The 13,202-nt window shown below is 44.8% G+C and overlaps 1 protein-coding gene across 5 annotated transcripts in view; it reads left to right on the top strand.

Annotated features, from left to right (window-relative positions):
• The window catches only part of Gsdme (gasdermin E), a 56,457-nt gene extending 43,500 nt beyond the window's left edge, over positions 1-12,957 (top strand). For 3 of the 5 annotated variants that reach the window (XR_001785156.2, XM_030255507.1, NM_018769.4), the window contains 3 exons: positions 920-1,121; positions 3,935-4,008; positions 12,152-12,957. Coding sequence is in view for 3 of the 5 variants with exons in the window: in XM_030255507.1 (XP_030111367.1) it covers positions 920-1,121; positions 3,935-4,008; positions 12,152-12,424 (549 nt within the window). In the remaining 2 variants the exon portion in view is untranslated. Of the gene's footprint in view, positions 1-919; positions 1,122-3,903; positions 4,009-12,151 lie in introns of all 5 variants that reach the window. The other 2 variants (XR_003956235.1, XM_006506402.4) reach the window with 2 other exon arrangements.
• Positions 12,958-13,202: the final 245 nt, after the last annotated feature.

Below are 13,202 nucleotides of genomic sequence, written 5' to 3'. Positions count from 1 at the left end.
GGACATGCCAGCTGCTCACCCTCCATCAGCTCAGATTTTTTTTGTAGTTAATGAGGCTGAGACTTTGACAATTTTCTTTTCATTGTGACTTTGTTTTTAGTTTTCCTTCTTTCCATACTGCTCAAATGCTTTAGGTGTCCAGAAAAAACACTCACATCATCTTCCCACTTGAAATGAAATTGCGAGAGCCTAGCAACCAGGGACAGGATTACAGTTGTCCAGAGGTTCTAGTTTGCCTTCTGGAGGATGCAGGGCTTGACCCAAGAAAGAACGCAGATGTTTCTGAATTCCATGACTTTTACTTCCTAAAATGGCCCCTTCCTAGAGGGAAATGTCAGGTTAGTCCCTTATGGAGAGAGTAGTATCTGCCTGCTGATGAGTGTCCGAGAAAACACCAGGTACCTAGGGCATGGAACTAGTGCAGGGGCTCAGAACTGGCTCATGGGCAGTGCCATCCCACCCCTGAGCAACCTTGTGATGGATAAAGCTGCCTAGGGGAGGCTGGGGATATACTAGGTTAAGCGTGCTGTTTTTAGAGTGCGAGAACCAGGAAGGGATGTTGCTTTTATGACCCCTTTGACAGTTTGATATGTAGCCAATTGTTCCTAGTATCTGGTAAAACTCAATATCCTGGCATAGTCTGGAAGGTTCTGTCTGCCTGACACTTCTTGCCTGACTCTTCCCCTTTCCATGTGGAAGGACAGTACTTGGGCATGGCTCATCTGTGTCCTTAGGAGGAATTTAGGCTCATAGATGGCATCAAAGTTTAGAAAAGGGCTCAGTGCTTGCTTTACCTGGAGAGCGTAATGCACATGGAGAGTGTTGGTAAGTGCCGGAGGGGCAGAGGCTCAGTTGGGTTGCACTTCACTGAGTTCTGGCTTCATCATATAGTCTTTCTTCTTCTCTTTCTACACTGTAGTGTGATGATGTGGCTGGTGGTCTCTGGTCCTCACAGGCTGTATTGGCAATGGAGGAGCTGACCGACAGTCAGCAGCAGGACCTCACAGCCTTCTTGCAGCTGGTGGGATACAGGATACAAGGAGAGCATCCTGGCCCACAGGATGAGGTCAGCAACCAGAAGCTCTTTGCAACAGCCTACTTCCTGGTCAGCGCACTAGCAGGTATGGAAACCACAAAGGGAGCTGGGCAATGTCTGCCAGGGCTGGGAAATAGTGTTGCTTTCGATCTGCTTCTGGACCGAGCAACAGTGATGACTGAGGACGGTTTGGGACAGTTCTCTCCGTTTTAGTCCAGGGGGTAAGATGTGGAAGGCTAAGAGAGTCCTGCCACACTCTGAGCCTCCACTTTAAGGGTGTGTCAGTCTTACTCTGGGAGGGTCACCTTCCAGTCCTCTCACTGGAAGTCACTTTCGAAACACAGCCAGTGATCCCCAGCAGGGTCCAGATGGTGCTGTGTGACGGGCACTTTCCTTTTGGCAGCTGTTTGTCCTGATCCTCTCCTCCGTCCTTGCACACTTGTGGCCCCCTTCATGGTCCTCTCAGGTTTCATATGCTGTGTGAGGCACTTGTCCAGGAGGAAGGCTGGGCTTCTGCATGGCTCTGAAATGGCTTCCAAGGGGGAGTGGATTTCAGTTACTGTCAAGAGGAGCCTGCCATGCAGAGAGCCTGGTGGTGCCCCATGTGAAGCAGCTGTAGCTACATTTCATCTCTGTAGACCTAGCTTCCCTCTACCACAAGCTACTAGGCACTGGGTTCCTGATGAAGTGGCTTTCTCTCAACTACAGAGAAAAAGGCCCAGGGAACCTTCAGTGTTTAAAAAACTGAATGAGAAAGAATAGTTCAGCTTGAGATTCTGATGGATATACCTTGTGCCTTGCTCTCAATCACAGATAAAGGCTTTACATAGTTGAGTGGAACCAGATACAACACATAGGCTCTGTAAACTTCTACCTAGAGACTGGGACCAACATTAGCAGTGAGCATGCTTGAGTATAGACTTTCTGTCAGGCTGCAGGCCAGACTCCGATAGCTTGTGAGAAGTCTTCTCAAATATTCTGTACTACTAAAACATTTCTATGTAGAATAGCCCATGGCGGACACATACCACAGCCCTGTTCTTCCTGACTTTAGACACAGCTCTGCAGCTGTGGTGGCCCCACAAGGGGCTCTAACACAAAACCTATTCCTGTTTGGAAACCGGATGCAGGGAAAGCTTTAGGTGTAGCCAGGGTCTGCATCAAGCCTGCCCTTTCCTTCTAAGCCATGCAGTGTCTGCATCAAGCCTGCCCTTTCCTTCTAAGCCATGCAGTGTCTGCATCAAGCCTGCCCTTTCCTTCTAAGCCGTAGTTTCATTGCAGCTGCTGCAGCAGAGGATGGCTCATTTAAAGCTCTTTTGGTAGTATCCTGGTGAATCCTAGGGAAAGTGCTAGAATAGAAAGTGGTCCTCTTGGGCCCTATCAGTGGCTTTAACCTGTTTAGCTGCTTCCAGCCCTGCAGTCTCTGGTCTCCTGGAAAACTTCCCCTGCCTGTGTGATGGCAAGCAAACCCCAGGTTTCACCATAGAACCTCATTTGTAACTGAACAGCCTTTTCCAGACTCACTGGGCAGACTTACACCATCTCTCAGGCAGTTAGGGGAGGGCACAGCATGTCTGGCCTATGACAAGCATCAGGGTGAGAGCTTTCTCTGTGCTATGCTCAGAGTTCTGGGTAAACATCTCTAGAGATGAGGGATGCAGGAGAGGCACTCTGGAGGGTGAAGGGTGGAACTGTAGGTGTGATAGTGCTTGCCTGACATGACATGCGCTTCTCAGTCCTGTGCTTTCTATTGTCATCTTCCTGGAGTAGGGTGAGGGCCTCCTTTGGAACACAGGAAACTCAGATTTCTTAGAGGCAGGTGCACGACCACATTGGAAGGATCTGTTGCGGTTCTCTGGTGGGATTACTTACGGGGCTGCCTCTTCCCTCATGTCCTTTTGTCCTCTCTGGGTCACAGCCTCAGTGACATGTCATCTATAAGACATGAGCGCATGAGTGGTCACTATGCTCTGTGACTTAGCAGCTCCAAGGGGAGTTCTGTTTTACACTGGAAGATAGTTAATAAAAGCCTGCATGGCACTGATTTTCATTTCTTCTGGCAGGGTGGGGAGTTGGCAGGGCCCTCTCACGATACTGCCCCAGCTGTGTCCTGTCACTGACAAAGGGACTGGTGGCATGGTGGAACCCTTCATGTTCGTGCAGTGGCCTGACATGTGCTCCTAAATACTCTGTAATGGGCCAAATGAACAGAAAAAAAAACAGGCTCTTAGAGGTACACCCAGAGTATTTTGTGTGTCACCACACATGCCTATAAATTCCAATACTAGGGAGAAGCAGAATAATTGCATTCAAGGCTATTCTGGGTTTTGTAGCAAGAATATGCCCCAGAAACTCAGAAACAAAACATTCCAGCCTGGTTACCTAGAAGGGCTCTAACCACTCTATAAGAGAGTTTTGAGCCAATTATCCTTTCCCAGAATCCATGCCCTTCCTTCTGACCAGCAAATTCAATGTCACCGAACATGCTCTAGGGACTGGATTCCCATGAGACCCCACAGAGAACCAGCATTGCCTTCAAATGTGACCGCACTCTTGTTTTTAAGACAGTCTGTGTAGCTCTGGCTGACCTGGAATGCTCAGAGATTGTATTTCTGCCTCCCAAGTGCTAGAATTAAGGGGATGCTACACACCTGGCCTGAGCACACATTTACTTTTTCTAATTGGTGGTAGCAAGCTACTGAAATATAAACTAGGCATCACCTAGGTAGGGCTGGCTGCACTGCTCTTTCCTTGTAACACAAGGGCTCACTGCATAGCTCAGGCTGGTCCTTTTGCCTAACCTCTCAAATGATGAGATTACAAGCATGCATCACTGTGCCTGGCTTCTGCAAACTTGTTTTTGACAGTGAAAATGACCTGAATGCATGTCATCTACAGAAATGCCTGATAATGCCACAGTTTTCCTGGGGACTTGCTGCAAACTCCATGTTATTTCTTCGCTGTGCTGCTTGGTAAGGAACCTTCGGATGGGACAGTGGGGTGGAAAGGAATGGGGAGGAGGGATAGGTGCTGGCCAGCTGGTAAGAGCTCTAGTCTCTCAGCTTGAGACGGTGTAAGCAGGTGTCAGCACTAGCACATGGGTACTTGGGAGCTCTGAGGTCCAAAGCTCAAGGAACTGGCTAGCAAAGAAGCTTGGTCTACAGATTCCAGATTTTCCCAGTTTGGAGACAACTGGCATAGCTTGGCCCAGCCAGGCCCAGCAACCGTTGTTGATCACTGTAGTTGTGTGGAATGATTTGAAGGTGCTTTGTGTCACACTTGCCAGGAAGAACTCAGGCCTGCTTTGCCTGGAGGAGACATAGCTTTTCTCTTAAAATATCAGTATAGCTTGGTGCTCTCTGGAAACGGCACTACAAGAGCAAGTGATCAGTAATGAGTCTAGCCCCAGCGTGGACCTAAGTTCCCAAGTTAGAGAGAGGGCAATTAATTAGTAGAGGAACCAGCAACAGGCTATCCCATTACCCAGCTAGTCTCACACAACCTGTGTTTGGGGAAAGGCACACCTGGGTCACTTATTTTAAGGTCTGGTATAGGACCAGGGTCCACTACTATCCCATAGCACTAAGCTGGCCATGCACGGACCACCTAGACAGGACCTACATATGTTCTGTATGTCCTCTGGGAACACCAAACCATATAGGTTGTCTTGGATGTTGTTCTGTATGGAGGAGGTATCAGAAGCTAAGACCACTAGGTACTGATCACACAGCTGGCCAGATTCCATCCAAACTGACCACAGACTCTGTGTCCTCAGGGACAATCAACTATTTGGAGGCATGCCAGCCTATCTGAGAGCAGCTGAGGGTGATGGCTGCTAGTTTGATTATAGAAATGATGTAATTGTCCTAATTGTATGCAGTGATGAGCAAAACAGCTCTGGTCTCTCTCGCAGCACTGAGTGCTCAGCACTTCCAGTCTATTTCTTGAGTATTTAGGGAACAATTAAAGCTATTCAGGAAGTATATAAAGAAGAAACGTGTGCTAAGGGAATCAGGCCCTAATGAACTCACACTACAGTCAGTTCTGGTTCTGACCTTGGCTGCTGTTCCATAACCAGGCAGGAACCAGACTTGGAGTTCCAGAATGGACTGGCAGAGTCCTGCCTGCCTTTCCACTGGCTGCCTCCAGATGCACTAGCCTGTCTTTGGAGGCTGTTCAACAAAGACAAATCCTGTTTCTTTAAAAGATCTTCCTAGGTGCCCTTAGGCAATCCAGGTAAAGTCTACAAATTGGCTTGCTGTTCTCTTAAAAGAGCCAGGCTCCTGCAGGCATGGGGTATTAAATACTTCTTCAAGCAACTGACTTAAAAGAGGATGCCCAATCTACTTGCACTTCTGTTTGAAAGCCCGGGTAACTCTGAAGAGTCTTCCTGATGGGTTCTGGGTGAAGGGTCAGATTTGTTAACCATTTACTGTGAACTGGTAGAAAAATCAGTAGAAAAATCTAGAAAATATTCCAAGTCAGGAATTGCAGAGGCAAAGGTTCTTGGAGCTGGAAACACAATTAACAAATGATAGTACCTACACTTGAGTTCCTTCAAATATTCAAGAAACTCTAATATTGCTGTTTACATTAATAAGCAAAACAACCAGAGGATGGCAGTGGTAGTGTATGTGTGCCCACCACAGAGCAAAGGGAAAAACCTTATATTTTGCAGAACTCTTGAAATTAGAAGAAAAAAAATTGTCTAGAATTCTGAACAATGAGGGGGAGCACCTGTTGTATGTCCCCTGCCCTTCACCAAGCCTGGTACTACCCTGGGAAAAAGAACAGAAAATGGCAGCAGACCTCCTCCTCTTGTAAGCCAGTGACTGCAACTGCAATTGTAACATAGCTTTATGTCTGAAGAACTAGCTTGTGTAAACAGGACTCTAAAGGGAGTGGACACCTGACTTGGGCCTCCCATAATCAGCAGGACTCTTGCCTTGTCAGAAACCTTGGGTCTCGTGCCCACATTAGGTGGAAGGCAGCGCCATCAGAATTCTACCACTTCAGGCTCAGAAGTAGCATAGCCATATACATGGGAGCAGATCTCCTCACCTTACAACCTTGAGGCTGTGGGATGTAGCTGCACTCTAAAATTCCAGCCTCACTTGCACATATCTAACAGGAGCTCACCAATTCCCAGGCAGGTCTGACAATTCCAGGAATCTGGTGGTCAGGGACCCCACTGCCAGTGACACCTGTACCTACCCACAGAGGGAACGAGGGAGCTTTTCCTGTCTACAGTCTCAGCCGCACCCAGGCTTGTAGTTCAGATCACGTCTATGATCTTCAGGTCCATGGCAAATGATGCCATAGGTCTTAGCCTCCCCATTACTTACTCTTTGCATGACCTAGGTATGTTTCCACCTTGGTTTGCAGCCTCAGACCCCAGACATCAAAGGGCAAGCCTACATACTACTCATATTAACCTAGTAGCACAAAGAGAAATTCTCCCCTGTGCCCTGCTCCTCCAAGCATGGAAACCAGAACTACTGAGATAACCCAAGGAACTTGTCTTCCATAGTCCACAGACTGGGTTAGGGCTTTTGGTACTGAGTAAAACTTGTGCTTATCTCTTGGGTTCTGGGGAAGGTACTGTCTGGATATCACACCTCCATAAAAGTAGCTAAACCCCAGCAACTTTATCCCCATGGACTAGGGAAGTGCTCTTTCATGTTTCAATTCCTTAAATCCTATGGTTATCAGAAGTGTTCATCTGGCAAGACCTGGGGAATGGGTCTGGTTCTATCCTGTGGCTTAAGAATTGTGGGTATTGGTGCTACAGACCCTAGCATCTCCCACAACTCTTAGTGTGATCTACGCTTACCTGCACAGACCTAGGGATAACTGCACCTCATACTAATGATTCCATAGCAGCTGAATACACTCTTGGAAGCCTATGTTTACTGCAAAGCCCTACCTCAAGAAATTACTGTAGACAGGATAATTGATGTTCTCGTAGACCCTCATGATAGGAACCAAGTAAGGTACCCCACAGGGCTGCTCCTTTGAGCTCATGTGTAACTACAACCCGAGCATCTATCCAATTGACATTTGAACAAACAAAAATTCCTACAGAAAATGCCTCAAAATACTGGATGTTCCACAGATGTACAGGATATAGAGAACAAGCCAGCTCCAAAGAGAATAGCTATTCTCTAAAAATAATCTCTGAGAAGGAAGTTTGAAGAGTTCATAGTAATGATCCCAAGGAAATGGAATGAGATCCAAGAGAATATAAACAAAATTCTACAAAGAGGCAAGAAAAAGCAGTTCAGGATATAAGTGAGAAAATCAGAGTTAAAAATCTGAGTTTAAAAAGCCCAAAAGCTCACATTCTGGAGCTCACATATCAAGCCAAGGAAAGAACATCCACAAGCTCTGACATACGGCCACGAGCAGCCTGAGGACAGCAGAACTTAAGGGTAATGTGTCCAGTTACCCAAGGAAGACAGGGGGCTGCTTAGCTTCGTGAAGAAATAATAGCTGAAGAGTTTTCAAATCTTTAAAGACCCACAGACATCTACACACAAGAAAGTTAAACCCCCAACTAAACTAATAAGTGGAGTGTGCCCTCACCAGACATATTATAGTCAACACATTGAAATTACAAAGAATCGGAGAAAAGGAAAAGCAAGACAAGTCCCCCAGGAATCCATGGACATGAGGAGACAGTGTGGGACACTACACTGAAAGGGGTAACTGTCAACCAGGACACCTCAGCCTTTATAAGTGAAGAGGACGAAGATGGTCTGACATGAGCAGAAACCCAGAGAATTCACGACCACTGGACCAGCCCTTTAAGAAATCCTAATGGGAGCAGACACGACACTAGAAAGATTAGCTGCCATTACCAAAGTATGTGAATATATAAAGTCCACTAGCAATACAGAAATACGAAAGGAAGGAGTACCACTCAAACCTCAGCATGACAGGGCATTACCAAACCATGAAAATAAGTGATGGGTGAACAATAATTGTTCAAAACAAGGAAAAAAATAATGATCTGGAATGTAAATGAATTAAATTCATCAACAAATAGACAGACTGGATGAATGAATTAAAAATGAAAAAACGAGTCCGGCAGTGGTGGCGCACGCCTTTAATCCCAGCACTTGGGAGGCAGAGGCAGGCGGATTTCTGAGTTCGAGGCCTGCCTGGCCTACAAAGTGAGTTCCAGGACAGCCTGGGCTATACAGAGAAACCCTGTATTGAAAAAAACCAACCTCCCCGCCCCCCAAAAGAAAGAAAGAAAGGAAGGAAGGAAGAAAGAAAGAAAACAACAACAACAACAACAACAAACAGTAAGAAAGAGCTGGGCATGGTGGAGGATACTTGTAATCACTGAAACTGGGAAGTGGAGGCATCTTCAGCTACACAGAAAGCTTCAAGGGCAAGCTGGGCTGCATGAGACTCTACCTTAAAAACAGCAGATCAACCTACCTACTACACGAGACTATATGCTGCCCACAGATCCAAGATATCCATTTACTAATGTATGTGTACTAAAAGAAGGGCTGTTGAAAAAAAGCACAAGTAGAAACCAAAAGCAAGCTGAAAAGTAGACTTTAAATAAAATCAAACTCCAGAGACTACAGCCACTGTCGATTCACATATAGATCAGTTCGGAACAGATGCCGAAGGGAGAATATATTCAGATCCAACATTACCATTCCAATGGTCAAAATAACTACAGACATGAAAGCAGAGGGTGACAGTTACAGTTAGGGACTTCCCTTTGTCCACTACCAGCAGCAACATTTGACACAAAATTAAAGAAATACCTGAGACTGTATCAGTTCCAGGTAGCTTAACCACCAGCAGGAGAAAACTCATTCTTACTAGAGCATGTTAGATTACAAGTAAGTCTTGGTGCTTTTTCTTTTCTTTTCTCTTCTCTTCTTATCAAATGATTATAAGAGTTGATTTAGTATAAAGAAGAAATCAAGAAAAACCAGTTATCCACATTCCATCACTCCAGCCAGGACACATTAAATCCTATCACATCAAGACTAAGAGAGGACATAAGACAGACCACATAGAGGCTGTGAATTAAAGCCAGTGAAAGGTGCTTAGGTTTCTTACTGTGGCGCAAAGGATTTGATGACGACAAGGTACTGTAGGATCCCCAGGGCTGCCGGATATTGAGGTATAACTTAACAAGCAATTTTGAGGGACAAATAAGATGTTCCTATTTTGTGAGTGAGCTTTAAGAACAACTGTCCTGAAGAGAAGGAAGTTTGAGGAAGTCTTTCTATCAAAGCCCCACTAGGTTTTTATAAGCTGTCCACCCTCCTCTAAGGTAAAAGCATGAAATCTTTTCCGGGTGACGTGCAGGCTCTTCAGGAGCCTTACTGTCTGTGCACTATCCACACGCCGCATCACCCTTCTGCTCAGTTTTAACTCCTGTAGACCCTCATTATTGTTCTAAAGTCTGCATCAGTGACCTCTGCGATTCTGCCAGTTTTCCTTGACATTTTTTGTTATGAGTCTGTCTGTCTGTCTGCGTGTCTGTATGTATAGCACACGCCTGACTTGCCCAGCAGTCAGATCCTTTGGATGTGTGCACTGGGAACCAAATCTTATCAGCTCCATGGGCTAATTTCTGAATAAAGGTCTTAAAGGCAATGACTACAACTGAATCATTATATACAAGACACTAATATCTGGCTCTTCTTGAGCACCTATGTACCAAGTAAGGCTTTTGTACTTCCACTCTTAGCTCTACAAAGGGCCAAAATACTTAATTTCTAACTGAAAAAAGAAATTGATGTTCCTACACTGAAAAAAAAATTTTAAACAGCAGTTTAGCCTGGAAGAGATTTTCTTTTTCTGTCATAAAAACTTGAAAATGATGGAGGTGCTAGCCATTGCCATAATAACTCATGGCTATTACTTTATTGCTCCTATTGAAGAGTTAGTTCATGCATATTTGTTCCTTTAAAGAAAAATAGTCATTGGAAATCACTATTACTCCTGAAGACAGACACTCTAGTCCTCTCTTCTTGTAAAAAATAAAGCAAAGGTCAGGCTCATCTTTCCTTTGCTAACTCACCTATCCACACACACTCACCAGTCACCCACCCCAGCTAACCCATGACCTCACAGGATTTCCTCATACTACCACAAAGCCCACTTTCAGCACAGAAAGAATGAATAGTATGTATCTTTTTAGAACAGAAGGGAGTAAAACTTAAAAAGAACCCAGAAATTATAAAAATCCCTGTTCCCAGTGACTAACAGGTAACTGGAGAAACCCTAGAAACAAAGGAAAGAAACAGAGCAAAGCACAGTACGCTGAAGGAGCAGTAAAAGGAAGTTCAGAACAATGAACGCACACACCAGACAAGAGAGGATGAGGCAACTCCTGCTGCTGTACCTCAACAACGTAGAAAAAGCAAGGATCACAGCAGAAAACCATAGGCTTTAGGAAATCACAGCACTTGGGAAGCAGAGGCAGGCATATCTCTGTGCTCTCCAGGCTAGCCTAGTCTGTATGTCGCGTTCCGGGACAGCCAGGGCTAATGAGAGACCCTTTCTCAGCAAAACAAAAAACCCACAAAAGAGCAACAAAACAATTGGTGTTTTAAAAGGAAAACAAATTATCCTCAAGGTAGGCTGTATGTCCATGTGTGTGGTGGTGGGGTGGATGGGTAAAGACTTAGAACCAGAGATGAAAGATGACATTAGCTATACCACAGAAATGGGATCACAAGGAGTGACACAACCACAGGGCTGTGGCGGCTTTACTACAAAAACAATGAACAAAGAACTAATCCCAATGCTGCTTCCAGTGTTTAAAAGTTAAAATGGAAGGAACTCCACCAAATGCATTATCTGGATATCCAGAGGAGAAACAAGACAACCGCAGACTCACATACAAAAATTCCCAATAAAATAGTACCAATTGAACTCAATACGCATCAAAATGTAATACACCATACGAGTGTTTCCAAGTAACCTTTAGACGAGGGATTCATCTGGAAAATATTATACACTCAAAAGGCTATACACCATAAAAATAATTTAAAAATGAGCTAAAAATCAAAATGGATACTTCTCAAAAGACACACAAATGGCAAACAAGTACATGAAAAAAATGTCCCCTCCCCACCCTCCTCTGGTCAACATGGAAACACAAATCAAAATTGCAGTGAAGTAGCATGCCACTCTCATTAAAATAACTATCAAGATGATGTAAGAAATGCTAGAGAGGATGTAGAAAGGAAAAGCCATTATAGGAAGCAGAATGGAGGGGGCCTCCAGGCACTAAACATTGGTGAAAGTTACTAGGAGAGGAAATTACTACATCAAGAATAGATCCACACTCCAGTGTTTGTGGAGCCTATTCCAAGCTAAAATGTGACAATGACCCTGATGCTCCTCAGTGGATGAGGCAAAGAGCACACCAATAACTGCACAGTATACACTTGTGAGAGATGGAACCCTGTTATTTACTGGCATTAACATGGCTGGAGCTGGAGTTCATTATTAAATTTAACAGGCCGGAAACAGGACAAATGCTCTCCTGCAACTCTGGAGACACTAAGTCAGTGTCTTGGAAAAGCAGAGTAGAGTCATGACCCACCGAACTGGACAAGCAGCGGGGGGCGGAGATGAAGCTCAGTAATGGGCTCCAAACAGGCAGGAGGGACGGCACTTCCGGATCTTCCTTAACGTAGTGGTTCGAGTCAAACCACCTGTATTGCAAAAATAACTAGGAGTATAGAAAGCTCAACACAAAATGGTATGTGAAGGCAAAAACTCTTGTTGCCATCATTTATTACTATAGATTCTATACATGTACTGAATTACCATAATGCATTCCATAGAAATGTACACATTATCAGTGGAGGCAGATAAACCCTTACATGTGGATGAAGGGCTCATGCTGATCCAACTTACTGGGCTAATGGATCTAGGCACAAGTGTGTGGACTCAGGAATACAGGCAAGGAAGAGAAAAACAGGCCTAAAGTCTTGGCATGATGGAACACATATCTTTATGTTCCATCTAATGGTTTTCCTGTTTTATTTGGGAATTTCTTTAAAAGGTATTTAACTTGGGGTTTTCTGGGCCATTTTGAAGGGAATTTGTTTGTCATTTCAGCTCCATGCTCTGTCTGATGACAGCGTGTGTGATTTTCACAACCCCACCTTGGCTCCTCTGAGAGACACAGAGAGGTTTGGCATCGTGCAGCGATTGTTTGCCTCTGCTGACATTGCCCTGGAGAGGATGCAGTTTTCTGCGAAAGCCACCATCCTGAAGGACTCTTGCATCTTCCCGCTAATTCTTCACATCACTCTAAGTGGGCTCAGCACTCTAAGCAAAGAGCATGAGGAAGAGCTTTGTCAGTCAGGACATGCTACAGGTCAAGACTAGCTACTTTTCAGGATTGAGAAACTACTTTGGGATTTTGGGCCCAAGCAGGTTCAGTCTGCCAGTGAATTCCAGTGCACCTCAGAGGTGGTGTCTTTGTGAATGGCTGCGAGCGTTGTCAATGGGTTATTCTCATCAGAGGCCCACTGCACTGACACTGGAGTCACTGAGGGAAGAACCACCTGTCAGTCACTTTATCTTCCACTCTTATCTGATGTACAAAAGCAGAAGAGTCTCAGATTTTACTTCAGAGTCCATCATAAGCTGGGAATGCAACAGGGAAGCAATTTCCTTCCCATCCTTCAGACATGCTGTACACTACTGGGTGACTGGGAAACCAGAAATGCTACTTGAGTACATAAAACAATTATAGTAAGAACATCTAATTTGACCCACCTCAACATGAGAACTTAAATATATTCCTCTTATTTGACTTTGTTATGCTTTAATGAACATATTATGTCTGGGGCAATTCCAGTGCGTTCTGGGAATTTGTCACATGTTGCAATTTCTATTAAAAGCAATTCTGAACTATGTGTAGTTGGCTGTTCTATGTGTAGTTTTGATGCACTTCTGCTTCAGCAGGCTTGGACAGTCTCTTGAAGCCTCCTGATTCCACTGAGCGCATCTGTTACTATTGATCAGACCCAATGCCCCTGGGCAGCAGCCGCAGTGAGATGCGTGTTAGCATATAGTTTTCACCTCCACTTCATTCATGTGGCACCTTCAGATTATAAGGAAGAGTAACAAAGATGAAGTAAGTCATTTCTATTTAAAATGA

This window comes from Mus musculus, chromosome 6 (assembly GCF_000001635.26).
Source record: "Mus musculus strain C57BL/6J chromosome 6, GRCm38.p6 C57BL/6J".
Classification (NCBI taxonomy): Eukaryota; Metazoa; Chordata; class Mammalia; order Rodentia; family Muridae; genus Mus; species Mus musculus.
The sequence above is the reverse complement of the archived record's forward strand: the minus strand, read 5'-3'. Positions and strand labels throughout refer to the sequence as shown.